General features: G+C 38.1%; 1 protein-coding gene across 2 annotated transcripts in view; it reads right to left on the minus strand.

Annotated features, from left to right (window-relative positions):
* Positions 1–17,991, minus strand: part of LOC124274661 — an 82,690-nt gene extending 64,699 nt beyond the window's left edge. For both annotated transcript variants that reach the window (XM_046710017.1, XM_046710016.1), the window contains exons 1-2: positions 17,698–17,991; positions 6,624–6,683 (exon numbers count right to left, since the gene is read on the minus strand). In XM_046710017.1, the coding sequence (XP_046565973.1) occupies positions 6,624–6,683; positions 17,698–17,880 (243 nt within the window). In that variant the 5' untranslated portion in view covers positions 17,881–17,991. The remainder of the gene's footprint in view (positions 1–6,623; positions 6,684–17,697) is intronic.
* Positions 17,992–18,169: the final 178 nt, after the last annotated feature.

Here is an 18,169-nt window from a genome sequence, read left to right on the forward strand (position 1 = left end):
CGTCACTTGTTTGACCTTCCTTTACACCCGTGAAGATCAGGGTTAGAATTGATCTTCTGCAACACAGGCATGTCGTAAGAGGCGACTAACGGGATCGGGTGGTCAGGCTCAACTTGGTTGACACATGGCATTGTATCCTAATTGAGTAGATCAATGCTCATGCTGTTGATCACTGGATTGTCTGGTCCAGACACAATTATTTACAGACTGCTGCCATATAGCTGGAATTCTGCAAAGTGCAGCGTTAAACAACCAACCAACCTTCCTTTGCCCTTTTTCTGGATAACTTACAATCTCTGACTAGTAACAATGACCAACCCTGTGTTTCAGGTTACACTAGAGGTAGTTTGTTGGGTTTTGATCTGCTGAAAAGGTAGCTCAGTCATATCACTGATCACAACAGCTTGATGCTTGAAGTAAGCACAAAGTGATGCATGCCAATTTGGTGAAACCCACAAGCCTAGGTACAGTACTGCCAGCCAAGGATCAAAATCAGGGTTAGACCATGATCATGGGATCCTGGCAGACCAAAGGGGAGCAACTCTGGCCACTCACTGTCACAAAAGTTCAGGCCTTAGTTACATACAGACTGCAGTAAGTGTTCATTATTACAGTATTGTGATGACTCAGTCTTGTTCAGGATACAAAGGACAACACAAATCATGGCACTAATGTTTATGATGCAAAATTGTTTGTTTCATTCTAGTATTTACTAACCTACAATCAAATCTTAGTTCAGAACAGAATGTTTCTTTAACGAAATAATTCCCCCAAACAGCAAGACACTTACCTCCATTTCTTAAAGCAATGTTGTGACTAATTGATAATACCAATCAATAAACAGTTGTGCGACAAACAGCATCCCCGAGCTGACTGTATTAACCTGGTCATCGAGTGCTGTATGACCTGTCGTTTATCGTACAGGAGTTACATGCCTATTGTTGTGACTTGAGATACATAAAATGTTTTGTTACCATGGAAACATACAAATAAGTGATATGTACATCAATTTTGCAATTTTTCTTAAGAACAAATTAAGGAATACTACATACAGTGTCAATGATCTAAAATACCAAGGGGGCCCCATTCCCTGTTTTAGAATCTGGCATTGGTTACAAGCGGACATTATACATCGTTACTGAAACAAGGTAATTTGTAATTTTATACAATCAATTCGATTCGTAGACAGAAAATTACATAAAAATTGAAGATGTTTCAGTTTCATACAGGAACAACCTGAGGCACCTCAAGAAGCCATGACAGTGTATGCACATGATATATCCCATAATGACAACGTTAATAATTAGCTGATTATTACAGTAATGAGTATTCACACTAACAGCTTCTGAGAACTGAACATGATGACAAGACAGACTCTTGTAAGTGCTGGTCTATTGACAGCTATTGATGTATATTTGGTCGGGGGCAGACACTGAACATCCCCAGTGAGTTTGGGAGCAGCAGGGTGAGAGGGGTGAAGATTGGGGTGTGGGGTGGGGTGTGGGGAGTGTGTGTGTGTTAGTGTGGGCGTGAGATGATTCTTTTATCCTAGTGCTCAGGGAAGGCAGGGCATCTTTGATGGGCAGTCCTTTCATAAATCAATCAAAACACAAAGAGACAAAATCTCTATGATACAACCACTTCTTACTCGTTCAACAGTATAGCCATCCTCGATAATCTCCGGGGTATACGTTCAGATAAATCTCCACTATACCCTGGATGCATCCACGGCTCGAGACGATGATTTTATTACCTACCTTGGCTGGCTTTTTATCCAATCAGGTGTCTACGCTGGGAAGGTGAACGTACCAATCACAACTCATGTTCGCTTTTTAAATTATCTAACCGATTAAACTTGGCAACACAATAATATATTGTTGCAGATAGCCTCCAAAAGAGGTAGAAGGAGTTCTTGCATATATTCTTTTTAAGATTTCAGACCTGTCAATTTGTCTGTTTGTTTTTCCCCAAAATTTGAGTCGCACTGCGAACAAAGCTGCGACTGCTATCTTTGTTGACACTGGCAAGCTCGGTTGTAACGGCGGCTTATCTGATTGGCTACTGTGAGAATGCAGAGCCAGCAAAGGGAGGTAATAAAATTATTGACTCGAGCCGTAGATGCATCCAGGGTATAGTGGAGATTTATCGGAAGGTATACCCTGGAGATTATCGAGGATGCAGTATAGCGTAGTACTGAGATTAGTGAGAAACTTTCTACTTCGACTTTAAGCAGAGACTGGTAGTCACCATGGTGATGCCTGGCAACAAAGAAGCAGTTTTTTCCATTTACTTGTTTAGTCTACCAAGCTTGGGTGGGGAGGTTTGCTATAGTAAGAACAACAGGAAACCAGCCTCAAAATTTTGTCCACCAGAATCAAACCCAGAACTGCAGATAGATGAATTACACACACCAACCACTGGCCTTCAAGGACTAAACATATTACAGCCATATAAACTAGTGCCCAGTGTGAGTATTTAGTGCATTTTCTGAGTATCTACAGTGAGTACTTATTGTAAGTACCTATCACGAATACGAGAGGTATCTATTGCAAGTACCATAGGCATCTATTGCAAGTACCAAAGATATCTATTGCACGTACCAAAGGTATCTATTGTGAGTACCATAGGTATCTATTGCAAGTACCAAAGGTATCTATTGTGAGTACCAAAGGTATCTATTGCAAGTACCATAGGCATCTATTGCAAGTACCAAAGGTATCTAATGCAAGTACCAAACTATTGTGAGTACCATAGTTATCTATTGCGAGTACCAAAGGTATCTATTGCAAGTACCAAACTATTGTGAGTACCATAGCTATCTATTGTGAGTACCAAAGGTATCTATTGCGAGTACCAAAGGTATTTATTGAAAGTACCAAAGGTATCTATTGCAAGTACCAAACTATTGTGAGTACCATAGCTATCTATTGTGAGTACCAAAGGTATCTATTGCAAGTACCAAAGGTATCTATTGCAAGTACCAAAGGTATCTATTGCAAGTACCAAACTATTGTGAGTACCATGAATACCTGTTGCAAGCACTCTGAGTACTACAAGTATCTAATGTCCACACTGCATTCAACAGAAAAACAGCATCCATAAGTCCAGCAGCATATGTACAATTGGTAAGGAGCAAGCAAATGATCTCACAACTGAAGTAATGAGAGAAAGAAACACTGACAAGATCACATATCACCACCATCCAATTGGTGCCATTACTGCTCTGCAAAACGTTGGAGTATATTTTTTATTGGTTTCATTCATCAGAATAAACAACGCTTCTTCCCCAGATTATGTGGCAAAGTTCTGCAACACCACCAGCCATTTGATAAATGTGGTGGCTTTCCAGTTTTTGAGGCCGAAGTTTGGGCAAACAGGAAGTTCTAATTGCCTGATGCAACCTGGGTAATCCTGACTTCAGATATACAGTGTTGACCGCAGAAACCTTGCAAGTCTTGGGGAACAAACTTAACAATATGTTTTGTGATCACTGCTGGAATGTTTCATACATCATCTCATCAACACATTTGTGTTTTGTGTGTATCATTCATCAACACATTTGTGTTTTGTGTGTATCATTCATCAACACATTTGTGTTTTGTGTGTATCATTCATCAACACGTTTGTGTTTTGTGTGTATCATTCATCAACACATTTGTGTTTTGTGTGTATCATTCATCAACACATTTGTGTTTTGTGTGTACCATTCATCAACACATTTGTGTTTTGTGTGTACCATTCATCAACACGTTTGTGTTTTGTGTGTACCATTCATCAACACGTTTGTGTTTTGTGTGTATCATTCATCAACACGTTTGTGTTTTGTGTGTATCATTCATCAACACGCGTTTGTGTTTTGTGTGTATCATTCATCAACACGCGTTTGTGTTTTGTGTGTATCATTCATCAACACGTTTGTGTTTTGTGTGTATCATTCATCAACACGTTTGTGTTTTGTGTGTATCATTCATCAACACGTTTGTGTTTTGTGTGTATCATTCATCAACACATTTGTGTTTTGTGTGTATCATTCATCAACACATTTGTGTTTTGTGTGTATCATTCATCAACACATTTGTGTTTTGTGTGTATCATTCATCAACACATTTGTGTTTTGTGTGTATCATTCATCAACACATTTGTGTTTTGTGTGTATCATTCATCAACACATTTGTGTTTTGTGTGTATCATTCATCAACACATTTGTGTTTTGTGTGTATCATTCATCAACAAGGGTAGAAACATGGAACAGTCTCTGTACCAGAAACAGAAGATAATGCTAATATATACTCCATGTTGCCACAGTGAAGGAGTTTAATGCTTAATGCAGATTTGAGCACATGTTGAAAACTGTTTGGGGTTCAAGAAGAACCAAACATAAGACACTTGCTGAGTTCATGGCTCCAAAGAACCTGAAAATGTGACACGGTTACCAAGGTTACAACAATGACGAGGCTGTTAGAGGAAGCATTCCAGAATTGCTGGCAGACAACAGAAAATTTGCAATGAATATTGTCACGACCATCTGTTGCTTTCACAGACAGTTCAATGATACTGGGAAATATTCTATTTTCAACTTGATGACTACAACGCCTCCAGAGAGAGCCACCATGGAGAATGAAAGATCACAAAAGAGTTTATTCGTAATATCACAGCACATCAGTGTAATGTGAAAGGAATGAAAAAAGACATGTGTTAAGAATTTCATATCAATTTGGGGAAAATCATATACATATGGTGCTGACAGACCCTGGGTCATATTCGGTGCAAATATGGGATTCAAACTCAGGATCAGCCGATGGAAAACTCACGTTGTCTTCAAGAACCCGTTCTGATTCCAGCTTAACAGAGAACTCAAGGAAACCATCCATACTGTCAGCCCTAGATCAGAATACACAACTGATAGGAAGACCAATCACGTGCTCTGTAAACACAGCTGTCTGAAAACATGCACCATGTGTTAACTAGCACAGGGAATCCTTGATATGTAGATATCAAGACAGATGGACAAATATGATACAAGGTATAGAAGAATGGCCTAAGATGGAATCTGCCGGAACACCAAGTATCTGAACAACTGAGCAATAAATGGGACAAAACTTATTTCTATGTGAAATATTTGAACAGGCTAAGCTGGTCAGCTCTTTAAGTGTCCACACACCTGGAAACTTTGTCATGCCAGTGCCATCGTACCCCACCCTATCTGTAATTGGCCATCCTATTGTCCTCCAGGTATCTGAGCAGGTAACACAGGCCAGGTGAGATGCTCACGTGAGGTATGCTCCTCAGGTAAACATCACAATGTGCTGAAACATTATCTCATCATGGTTGGTGGCTGCAACATTGTCAGCAGCTGTGAGGAATATCACAGAAGGAGAGGGGAGCGGAAGTGACGAAGGATCTAATGTCACCTTCAACATTGTTTGACTTATAATTAGCATGAATACACAATGTCATTTAGTTAGTGGTCAAATGTAACACAAGTTACATTTGGGATTACACTTTCTCAGAAAAGTAGTGATTCTTACTCCGGGATTTGAACCCACTGTCACTCTCCGAGTCAGGTTCTTAATCACCAGCATATCAGTAGTGAGTGAATTTAGTTTTACGCCACACTCAGCAATATTCCAGCTATATGGCGACAGTCTGTTAAATCGAGTCTGGACCAGACAATCCAGTGATCAACCGTAACATTGTAGCAGCAACAATGTCAAAACCGTCATGCAACCAATAGGACCATGACAGCAACATTGCTGTAACATTGTACCAGCAACGATGTCATGACAACATTGTTGTGCTGTGACCAATATGACAATGCCAGCAACAGCATCGCAATGTTGTACCAGCAACAATGTCATGACAACATTGTTGTGCTGTGACCAATATGACTATGCCAGCAACAGCACCGCAATGTTGTACCAGCAACAATGTCATGACAACATTGTTGTGCTGTGACCAATATGACAATGTCAGCAACAGCACCGCAATGTTGTACCAGCAACAATGTAATGACAACATTGTTGTGCTGTGACCAATATGACAATGTCAGCAACAGCACCGCAATGTTGTACCAGCAACAATGTCATGACAACATTGTTGTGCTGTGACCAATATGACAATGCCAGCAACATCGCCGCAATGTTGTACCAGCAACAATGTCATGACAACATTGTTGTTCTGTCACCAATATGACTATGCCAGCAACATCACCGCAATGTTGTACCAGCAACAATGTCATGTCAAAATTATCATGCTGGCAACAATATGACAATGTCAGCAACATTGTCATACCACCAACACTGTCAACATTCGGTCATGTCAAGAACCAACTGTGACGGACATTATGCTCCAAAACAGACTAGCTACATTCTCATCACACTCACCTTGATATACGACACAATAACTGTCACAATGTTTAATTATCCTGACTCAGCCGGTAATAAAGTAGCAGATGATTTATGCTCCCCATAACACCACAACTACAGGAAACCGTCCCAGCACAGCTGACCCTTTTGTTTTAACTTGTCACTGTACATGGGAAAAATATTTATCATTGCCATTAAAACAATACATAAATGACACAAAAACAAATTAAAGGACAATGAACAAAAAAAAGCACTTACATTTATGTCATTAGACGTGTCCGATGGCGGTACAATTTTCCCAATCTTTCTCTCCTCATGCTGCAAAACAAAGCATGCAGAGTAAGCAAAATAAAGCATGCAAGTCATGCAAGTCAATAATCAGCATAATCGTTAAAGTAATGAAGCGAATTACACAAACATGAAGGGCAAGGTCACCATGCCATGTGCAACGGTGTATACACAAGGGTTGATGAGGACCAGGGTTGAATATAGGAGTCGAGTTTAAAGTTATGAATATTGATAACTCCCCAGGAGGTATAAGATACAATTCCTATTACCATGATCACAGTTTGTTATCCTTTATTATCTGTTTAGAAGGGAATAATCTCATAGTTTTGTCTTTTGATTCCGTCTCACTGAGCATTGAGATTGCAAACTGGTGTATCACATCTCAGGTTGATGAAAAGAAACTACAGTCTTTATATTCATCATCCATAGACTTGAGACAACATGGACATTAACCCTCTGGTTCAGCCTGGTACTGATGCACTGTTATATTTTCTGAATATTCCTATATAAGACGTAATAACCTTTACAAATGTGTGTGTGTGTGTGTGTGTGTGTGTGTGTGTGTGTGTGTGTGTGTGTGTGTGTGTGTGTGTGTGTGTGTGTGTGTGTGTGTGTGTGTGTGTGTCTGTCTGTGTGTGTGTGTCTGTGCCTGCGTGTGCATGCATGTGTGTATGAATGCTTTTGCTACTAAAGTCATAATAATCATTAAAAAGACATATAATACGATGTACAGTATATCAATACTTGAAATATACGGTTATTTTTAATACATTGAACCCTGAATGTCCATTCCCCAGATATCCATAATGCAAGGTTTCCAGACAATATTTTCGTGAAATGAAATATTTACAGTACTACATAAAACGCTAAACTGTTCTAGATCCAGACAGTGAACTTCAATTACTTCAATTACCAACAATGGAAAATACACAATATGACCCACACACTGGACAATACCCACGGTGAACAATGTTTGTTTTGCAATGCAATGTGCAAGGTGCAGCTATCATGTGACCTGTGTTAATCTACTCATGTCATTACAGTTGTGATACTGTTCATCGTATCTCTGGACTTCCATTTGTAATCAGTTTTATCAATATCATTCAAACTTTTTTTTACATATTTTTTACATTAATTTCTGGAAAATTATAAATCACTATATTGACACCAAACACACTTAGCATATTACCTCTATGTAAGCCTTGAAACAAACTTTAGTTGATAATGGACAAATATATCGTAAATATAACACTTTGACTCATATTTGTTGAAGCATGACAAAAACATTTCAACATAAAGTTTTCGTATTAGAAATAGCAGGGCCAAAGGAAATCTGAATGATGACTGATTAAGCTGTGCGGTACGTCAAGACAGCAATCAGTTGTACCATGGTGGTATGCTTATCATGCTTATAGTAATTTCATACATTTGTATAGACACTGCATCTACAATAACACTATATTAGAATATATTATTCCTTATTTCAAATTTAGAGTTTCAGATTCCGGCCATTGTGTCAAACTTCCTTATATTACGGGGATATTTTTAACCTGAATTACCGGTGCATTAGGAAAAAAACATGTGTCCAACTGATCGCTATTTCCAGCTTAGTTTGTCTCAAATTTCACATTCATAATGACCAAACTGTCATATCCTGCTCATTCAAATGAAATCGCTGAATGGATACATGGTTTTTGACTGAGAGGAATATACAAATAATCTTTTGTATGGTATAACAGAGTGTTGCTAACACCCAAAAGTTCATTATCAGATCAGCCTGGTGGTTTAAGTATTAGCTTGTCATGCTGAAGACCCAGGTTTAATTCCCCACATGGGTACAACGTGTAAAGGGTACAACGTGTGAAAAGTACAATGTGTGAAGCCTATTTCTGGTGTATGCAACCATGATATTGATGGTATTTAGCTAAAAAAAAAAGAGTGGTAAAACCTTACTCACTCACTCACTCACTAAAGACTGAATATGAGGTGAAAGGTTTATAGTGTGCGTGTCAGCTCATACAGGCCAGGACTGACGATTAACATCTATACTCCACTCCAAACAGTTTTGTTTAATCCACATTGTATTTGATCGACAGTCAAGACAATAACTAGTCTGTCTCACAGTCCCTGAACCACATTATTTTCCCTACTGCCTAGCCTTCCCTGCAATGCTAAAGCCCTAAATGAAGCAAGTCGAGAATTTCCCACCACACTGGGGTTCCTTTTCAACTTAAATGGGTTGATGTGTTACTATAAAAATTATATATATTCAGACACTAAGTGTTAGCCTAGATAATAACAAGTGCCATCTTTTAACATCCTTTGGTATGACACGACATGACCGAGGGTTGAACCACCTTATGTTTACTCTTGGTGCAGACTCCGTAGACCAAGTCTAAACATGTACGGGTCCCCAGATTCAAATGCTTCAACAGAGAACACTGCAGGACCACTGTAATTTTGAACACTGTTGTGTAAATAAAGTCCTTGAATGTAGCATGCTGTTATCATGTTCCTGGGTTCAACCGCTGACACCACTTTGACAGCATTTGTGTCGTAAATCCCCATCACTAGGAGCTCTGCGTGAGACATACAAAGATGTACACCACTTGGTGAGATCACAGGTCTGGTGTCGACAGGTCACGGTGAGATCATGGGTCTGGTGTCGACAGGTCAAGGGTCATATACATCGTGAGATTCAAACCCACAAGGCTGATCCCATTGTTGCACCGTAAACCACTTGGACACCCACATCCAACAACTTCACAAGTGAGCAAAACCTTGTTAATGTGGACCTATTTGGACAAGGACATCCCACAAGACGTTTATGGATTCAAATAGAGCTCGAGATTTACTAACTAGTCAAAGTTACAATCTAGGGTCAACACACACTAACTCAGGCCTGACATTCACTAACTAGTCAAAGTTACAATCTAGGGTCAACACACACTAACTCAGGCCTGACATTCACTAACTAGACCTGACACTAACTAACCATAGTCGACAATTACTAACTAGGGCCAAAACTCACCAACTAGGGCCTGACATTTACAAACTAGAGGGGCGTTGGGGTGGCCTAGTTGTGCAAGCATTTGCTTGTCACACCAAAGACCAAGATTCTATTCCCCACATGCGTACAATGTGTGAAGCCCATTTCCGGTGTCCAAACCGTGGTTGTGCTGGGATATTGCTAAAAGCAGCGTAAAACTAAACTCACTCACAACTAACTAAAGCTGACACACACCAACTTAAATTGATTGACACTAACTAACTAAGGGCCAACACCTACGAACTAGGGGCTGACATTTACTGACTAGAGCTGACACTCAGAGACTAGGGCTGATACCCACTATCAGGGTCGGGACAATAATGTAGATGAATATATCCCCCTGGAAGCCAATCCATCATGCCAACCCACTTCTATTGTTATGAATAAACAAATACTCCACCACATTGTTCATTAAACATTTGTTGAGCCCAAAATAGATTTATGACAGGCTTCGAGAATGTCAGTCATGTGACAAGTCTGTTGAAGGCATCGCCTTGAGGGCAAAAGCAACTGATTTCTGGAAAGTTTTCTTTTTCTTATTTTGATGGTAGAATAAATTATTATCACCCAAGGATACCCAGGGATAAATAAAGTATCTTCAAATAGAGTGAGGATGTCCATATGCCACTGTCCTTTGGAATATAAGCATGATAACAGTGCTAAGCAGAATAAAACTTTCAACCAAATAAGAAAACAGATTGTTTGTTCTTTAAAAGATTAAGTGTGTTTCAATGTTCATCAGTTTCAACTTGTTTGTTCAGTTTGCATGTAGAACGTTAATGTCACACTGCCTACACAGAATACAAATATTTTCAGTTTTTAAACTGTCATTTCAAAGTGTACCCTTAAGGTACATTGAATTATTTTTTGTTGATCCACATAGTTTTACAGCTAATGGTATTTTCCATACCAGTGGGGTTACCATGGTCACAAGTTTCAAACTTCTGCCTGGCAGACATAGTGATGCTGTCGGAGACAAATGGCAACAGGATATTCATTAATTTATGAACTTTTAAAGGAAGTTTCTTCCATACCATTACCAATTTTTCATAAATGTTTAGGGCATTTTCAGTGGCAATCGATGTCCAAGGAAATGAACCAATATAAATATCTGCAGATATTTTTGTTTTATATTCTGGCAATTGTGATGAACAAGCCAATGATGATGTTCAGTGCTTCGTCAGAGACAAAGTTAAATATATGAGATCATTTTGCATATCTAATCTCAACCTGTACCCAAATAGCCTCTTTGACTGAAAATTCAAATTAAACAAACTTTCAAATGTCAATTGTCTCTGATGTATGATATATATCGAGAAAGAGAATATATCAACCAATGCTAGTAAGTCACTTCCTAGCAACAGACACAAGCAGCGAATCGCAGCAACTCAGTAATCTCATTCTTGTGTAAATATGACATTTATTCAACATCTAGTCAATGCTCTTGTTCCTTATCAGTTTGTATCAGACATGCACAAGACATCTGTCAATGAGACCAGTGAGACAGCATAAGAAATATTCTTTCAGTAATTTTTACATTCTATCCATGGGTTGTCACCCTAACATTTAATTGACAAGAAAGCACTAACCTACCTGCTTAGAACAGTCACTTTTATGTTAACAGACATTATCTGAATGATTAACTGTTTTTAATTGTAATGCCATGGCAAAAAAATTAAAACTTAAGCTTTAGGCAGCTTACCATTATCAAATACAAGTTTGTATTCATAGGTACAAAGCTGTCTCCAATGCATTAAAATATAAATATTGATGATTCTTTTTGACAAGTTACCATGGTTACAAATAAGATGACATTTGATCATGATTGATCAGTTACATTTCCATGGTAACCAGAAACAAAAATAAATATATTTTAGGTCTATCATTTATCATGTTTAATAATATTTAGTTGACAGAGAAAAAGAACTGCTTTTATACACTATTTCTAAAAAAAATATTTGATACCAAACTCCTCGGTTGGAACTGTCTTGGATATCAGTTCAAGTGCTATTCCCCCTATTAACTCACTATTACTGAAGATCAGAACATTTCAACAGTAAATACTTGTTGTAATCTGTTGTAGCTGTGACATGCCATTACCTATGTTACATGCTTTAACGAGACCGGGCGACATTTACCTCGGAGGTCGTCGTCTGTGACTATTGTCCTCATCACCAGTTCAATGGCCACAGGCAGCGAGACTAATGGATATAGGCTTCAACAAAGCTTGTGAAAACACTACAAATCACTGCTTAATAACTCTGGCAACATAATACTATCTTTTGTAAATGGGTTTATATTAATAGCAGTGTTTACATTGTTCACCAACCAAACAGTGACTCGACTGACTACAACTTGTAATTAAAGACACAGGCTAATTTCAACATGCCTGATATTGAACACCATAAATCATTCCCACATCAAACATGACTTGCAAAACGCTTTGACCATAATCAAAGATCATATGTTTGATGTTCTTTGGGGACATATAAGATTCTAAGATTTCTCTTAGGCGAAAATGTAAACACATTTCACGTTTCAATAGATGGTTCTAACAAAGTTGAATGATGCATGGTATCTGACATATTCACAACTATTCATCATACGGCTTTGTATATGTCATATTACAGTCTTGGGAACCAATGGAAAAATATAAAAAATATATGGATGTAATTGGATACCATTTGAACAGTTAAAAAAAAGGTATAAACCACAAAAATTGTTACCCAACCGTCCAGTACATTAAATGCTGATTGTTTGTTTGAAAAAAAAAAATAATTTAAAAAAATTCATCAATGGTTGAGTTGTGCTCATAATGAAACCCTTATTTGAACGCTGTCCAGTTGGTTATTGGTAGATATTTCTAGTCTTGACTGATGTTATGTTACTGCTACTGATGCCAGTAAGAGCATTAGATTAATTGAAGAAAATCTAGCTAAGTAGCTAGGTAGCGGAGAGTTGTGAATGCCATGGCAGTACCTATTGGTTGTTTCTGAACGTGTCTGGATTCTGACCTATGGTCTGTTACAGTGTCATACTCGTCATACCGCGGTTTGTGGTTCAACAAGTTCGGATTATTGCTACATACCTACATTACTTGTAACTTGAACCTCCGTCTCACACTAAACTTGTATGACCCAATGTCATTGAAATTTTGTTTAAAGGGGCATTTGCTCACTACACAGTAAACCTATCCACCCTCCCATTCACTAACTTAGTCATCCACTCACTCACTCATCCACCCATCCACTAACTTGTCCCCCTACTCACTCCACACTCAATCGCCCTCAGGAAGATACTTACTCACTTGTTCCACATTCATTCATACTCAATCATCCACTCACTCTGATGGAGAATCAAGTCATATTCAATGAAAGGATTCTAAAGCTGTTTATTCTGTCACTGCCTGACATTACGACGTCATGACGAATATTGTGTATAAACATACCCATGGGAAATAAACACGGTGACTAACTTAGTCTGAAAAGACTTGAAGCTTACAATACAGACTGGTTAAAAAGATAAAGATTAAGGTATCATAACGTCAAATGGGGCATGTCTAATTTGTTGTAATTAGTTAGGCAGAGTTGTTTCCCTTGGGCACTCCAGGAACCTGTGATCATGGTTTCAAATCCTTTCATCACAATTATGTTCCTGGGTTTGTCAGCAAAATGGCTTTGATCATATGTTTCAACAAAGTAGATAATAATTTTAGACCTGCACCACTTCAGACTTTCCTCCTACCTGAAGTAGACTCCCCTGATATCACTGGATTACTGTTAAACAAAACCCATCCACTCCTGTACAGGGGTCCTATGTCAACTATGCCAGTCAGATTTAAACAACACTACGAACATTCTCATACATCACATTTCACAAGCTGGGACAGCATGTGACAAACTGAAGACATTAATGCTCATTTATTTAAAAAGAACTGTCATCTTTACAATTTACATTAGGTTTCATAATACCATACCATGGTTTATATCATAGGCAATCTATTGAAACATTTCAAAATGTGTAAAAAATGGAAGTTGAATTTGGTTTTTCTTTTGTTTTATGCGGAAGGGTTTTGTCACTCTGATAATGGCTTAAAGAAATTTAAGGTTCAACTGTTGCCATGGTTACTTCTGGAATCCGAGGTTACAGAAAGGATCAGAAAGTGTCTGAACAGTTGGAAATTAAGATTTGAAGTCAAGCCTCAAGAGGTCCATGACTGAAGGTGACTAAGCTGTACAGTGCTGAAGTTAAAGGTTAAACATGCAGTACACTATGGGTATAACAACCTCAAAGGAACCGCTAACTCTAGGTGCTCTAACCGTAGTTCACTGTATGCATTTCGAGTGAAATAAGCAGCAAGTGTAACAGTTTGTGTATTGGTTGGTTATATCTGTCAGTTCATTATAAGCATGTTTGTTATAAATGTATTTAGCTGTTCAAGAAGTCCCAATTTTCAAATACCATACAGGGCTTGATTTAGTGCTTTGTTACTTGCACTGGTGCAACCTGATATTACAAAGTGCAAGCTAGTTATTAGTCTAAATTGCACCAGGTGCAAGTCAAATTTTTTGAATGGGTAAACTTCTGAATAAAACATCTAAATAATTCAATAGCATATTTCTGATATTACATATTGTAATAAAAACAGGAATTGACTGGTGCAACTAGGTTTATATCTCAGGTTGCACCTGGTGCAAGTGGGTTAACATCTCTTAAATCGAGCCCTCCCATAGGAAAAGTCCTTTAGGTGCCCCAGATCCAGGGTTTCAAGAAAGTCACCCCCGAGCACCCTGTACACATACAAATTGTCAGTAGAGGCAGATGAGTTACATGTTGAGTCCTGGCAGAATATCTGGAACATTTGGCTGTTTGAATCCACTCATACCAATTGTAGATTACATGTTGCATACAACTGACATTTCTATTCTCATCAGAAATACCCTTACAGTTCAGTGTCAGAGCTTCAGTTAATTCAATCTTACATTGAAATCCATCTCTCTAATCAGCTTAGAGCGTCTGAACTTGTGCAGTGATAGGACATCAGTAAAATTCTTGGAGATTAAACTGAAGGTGTCATGTGGCCTGGGAACCCTTAAACATTACAACTAAAGGTTACAACTAAGATAGACTCAGACAAATCCTGCAAGATTAAGTATTCAAACGTTCTCTGAGACCCTACAAATATTGGATAAAAGAAAATTCATGCAACTCAGTTTGAGCGTAGAATGACTTGGCAAGTCTAGATAAAACGACATTGTTCTGGGTTCCAGTTGGATTTTATCCAATATTTAAAGCCACACTCAGCAATATTCTACCAATATGGCAGCAATCAGTAAATAATCAAGTCTGGACCAGACAATCCAGTGATTAACAGCATGAGCATCGATCTATGTATGACAACTCTGCAGCATATAATTACTGTTGGCAACTGAAAATAGCAGTTTGTTCTAACGCTGACATGATTCACAACAAAGTGTGGTATCTATTGAAGGAGAGGCTTCTTCATGACCCATTCATTTGTGACCAAAAAAACCCCATAAAACATAATTGGGACCCAAGTGCATTCTGGGAAACAATAACCCATCCATATATTTTAGTCAGTTTCCAAACCACCAGTTTAAACTCCCACTCTCTTCCTGGTGACCACAGTCTCATGTAACAGGTGTCCCTGTTTGACCTTTGACTTATGACTCCTGATCACTAATACACCAACACAAAATATACTTAATAATTCACGACCCCAATAGCAGAATTTGAAAAGAGAAGAAATCAAACCCATACAGATGCAGACTGTTATGAAACAAGGAAACAATGATATTTGCATAATATATTGAACTTGTACAACAGGACAGCATCGGGGAAAACAGTATAACAGATAGGCTCAAACTGAGGATCGATCAGAAGATATCCAGTACAGCCATTTTGCCTCATGTTCAAAATATTTAGAATTTAAAAGAGTTTGGCTTTTTTCCTGATGACATGCTTGTAAGTTTATAGAAAACACTCTGTATGGATACATATAAAATCTTAAATTTGGAACAAGAAGCCATAAAGGATACTTGAGAAAAATAGTTAATCCAAAGTGGTTTTCTTACTCTTTTCTCTGATGCAGTAATGATAGACTATATATTGGTTCACTAACAGATGAAATTCCTCTACTGTGCGAAGCAAAAACTCGAGTACTACATTATCTGAATTGGGAAATACTAAATTACACTATACATTTCTGTACCAATATATTTCTGTGACCCTGAAAACTGTCCTACAGAATACAGGACAAATTCCTACCCATATAGCCACACAACACCACTGAAACAAGATTAAAAAGACAGTGTTTGCCTTGCAGACTACTATTCTATTCTATTGGCATAGGTTGCTAAATGCAATGTCTGGTACAATTCCAACAAAAGGATTAAGAAACATGATTCTTGACCCTCATAATCTCTTATTATGAAATATTTATATAAATCTTTTCTTCATCTAATCCCAAGTGTGTTATGCCAGCTTAGACACAGGTGAGGGGCAGTCAGTGTCTCGACTGAACTGTGTACATTCAACATTATCATACCAACACTATGTCGCATACCATGTACCGTAAGTATTTCACCAAGTCCTTTTATTATTCACTGCCTTGCATACAATCTTGTAACATTACAAGATGTGTTAGTCAGTCAGTTGTATGACCTACTCATGGTAGCTGTTTTCTGCCTTGAACAGAAGACAATCTGACCTGAACACGTCCAAACTGACAACAATCTAACCTAACTTTATTTACATTACATAAGTAATGATCATAAATAGTAAGAAAATGTGTGTAAAGACACACTTATGTTAAATACTATAGTGTTGTAAAACTTTCTGAACAAAGTTTCTTTGCCATTATTCATTTCCCCATACAGGTTGGGGGCTCCCTTTATCGGAGCCTATAAAAAAACAATCAGACGTCCCCTCAGAACAACAGGGCTCCTGGACAGCGGGGCTCCAGCTGAAGTAAGCCACGCATTTTCTAATAGGTTACTCAAGGCACGTACATCAACCTGAACCCGTACATGCTTGCATACAAGTTATTACAAAACTATCCTGCACAAGGAAGTAGCCTGATTCAATGAGAAACAAAAAACATTTGGTTATACATCTTGTTAAGTCGTATCTACCATGTCAACATACTATTATAGTCGGTTGCAGTTTTGTTATCAATACACATAGTCTGTGAACTATTACAGCTATACCTGCAAAATGAAAACTAACATATAACTTCTTGTAATTTGTTTACAGACCTAACAAGAGACCTGACAGAAAAATTACATATCTCAAAAGCACTTTTTTTTCTTCTTCTGCAAATGCAAGCTTATGTAATCGGTTTGTATGAAATGATTCGTGGTATGAAAATATTAAGATAGAACTATATGTACCATAACTGAATGTTTAATCATCACAGGGGCTGCCATTAGTGCCAATGTGATGACACAAGTACTTTCACACACATATTTTATTGCTAAAACTCATAAAAGTCACAGCAAGAGAGAAATATGCTAATTAATATAAATTAGGTGGTACCAAATTTCTCTATCACATTTTATAGTACTCCCTTGGTCAATATTCACTTTGAAAAATTAATTCTGTGTAGAAATAGTCTGATGTGCTTTGGGATAAAATATTATGATTTATCATTTTCATAAAATCACCTGTGCAGCGACTCAAAAAATGGCCTCTGAGTTACTAATAACAGCACCTTAAAATCTGGAAAGCTGTTATTGTTCGTGCAGTCAGTCCTATCTATACCGACAATATGTACACAGTTCTGGCTGGGTAGTTTTCACTGGATTGAATTTAATGTAACCCAAATGGGCGCGGCAGTTCCAAGTGCTGTCACGGTATCTAATTAGGCTTGCTATCAAATCACAGCGTCTTTATATTCTAAGACTCTCAAAACATGTATATAGTTGCAAATGTAAAAAGAGAGAATCTGTCCCAAAACAGACTATGTATATATACCTGTAAATATTTACACGGAACATAACCGATGGCGTTATCCTTTAGGGAACGAGCACCCCACCAATCTGTCTGTTTGTGACAGTCAAAAATTTCAAACTTGTCTCCCTTCTGAAATGACAAAATATTCTGAGACCCCTCAGTATCCGGGGGAACGAAGTCCGAAACCGCACGGTATATTTCCATTTTGGCTGTCCCCTGCGCTGTCAAGTAGACATGCTACGTCGAACCGGCGATTGTATTCTCGCGGGACGATGACAGGCTTTCATCAACAAAGAATGATATAATCCGGAAACAGGTGTTCAGTAAGAGTTATCTTCCCCTCATTCGCAGGGTCATAGGGCAAAAAAAATCGTATCAGGTCGGATATTTCCGTTGACATGACAAAAAAATAAATGGTCATTTCCAGACGCATTTTCATTATGATATTCTTCATCTACTCATTATGTTAGTGTAGGCTAGTATTATGCTTTTG

This window comes from Haliotis rubra, unplaced genomic scaffold (assembly GCF_003918875.1).
Source record: "Haliotis rubra isolate DU_JTF1 unplaced genomic scaffold, ASM391887v1 Scf193, whole genome shotgun sequence".
NCBI classification, from domain to species: Eukaryota; Metazoa; Mollusca; class Gastropoda; order Lepetellida; family Haliotidae; genus Haliotis; species Haliotis rubra.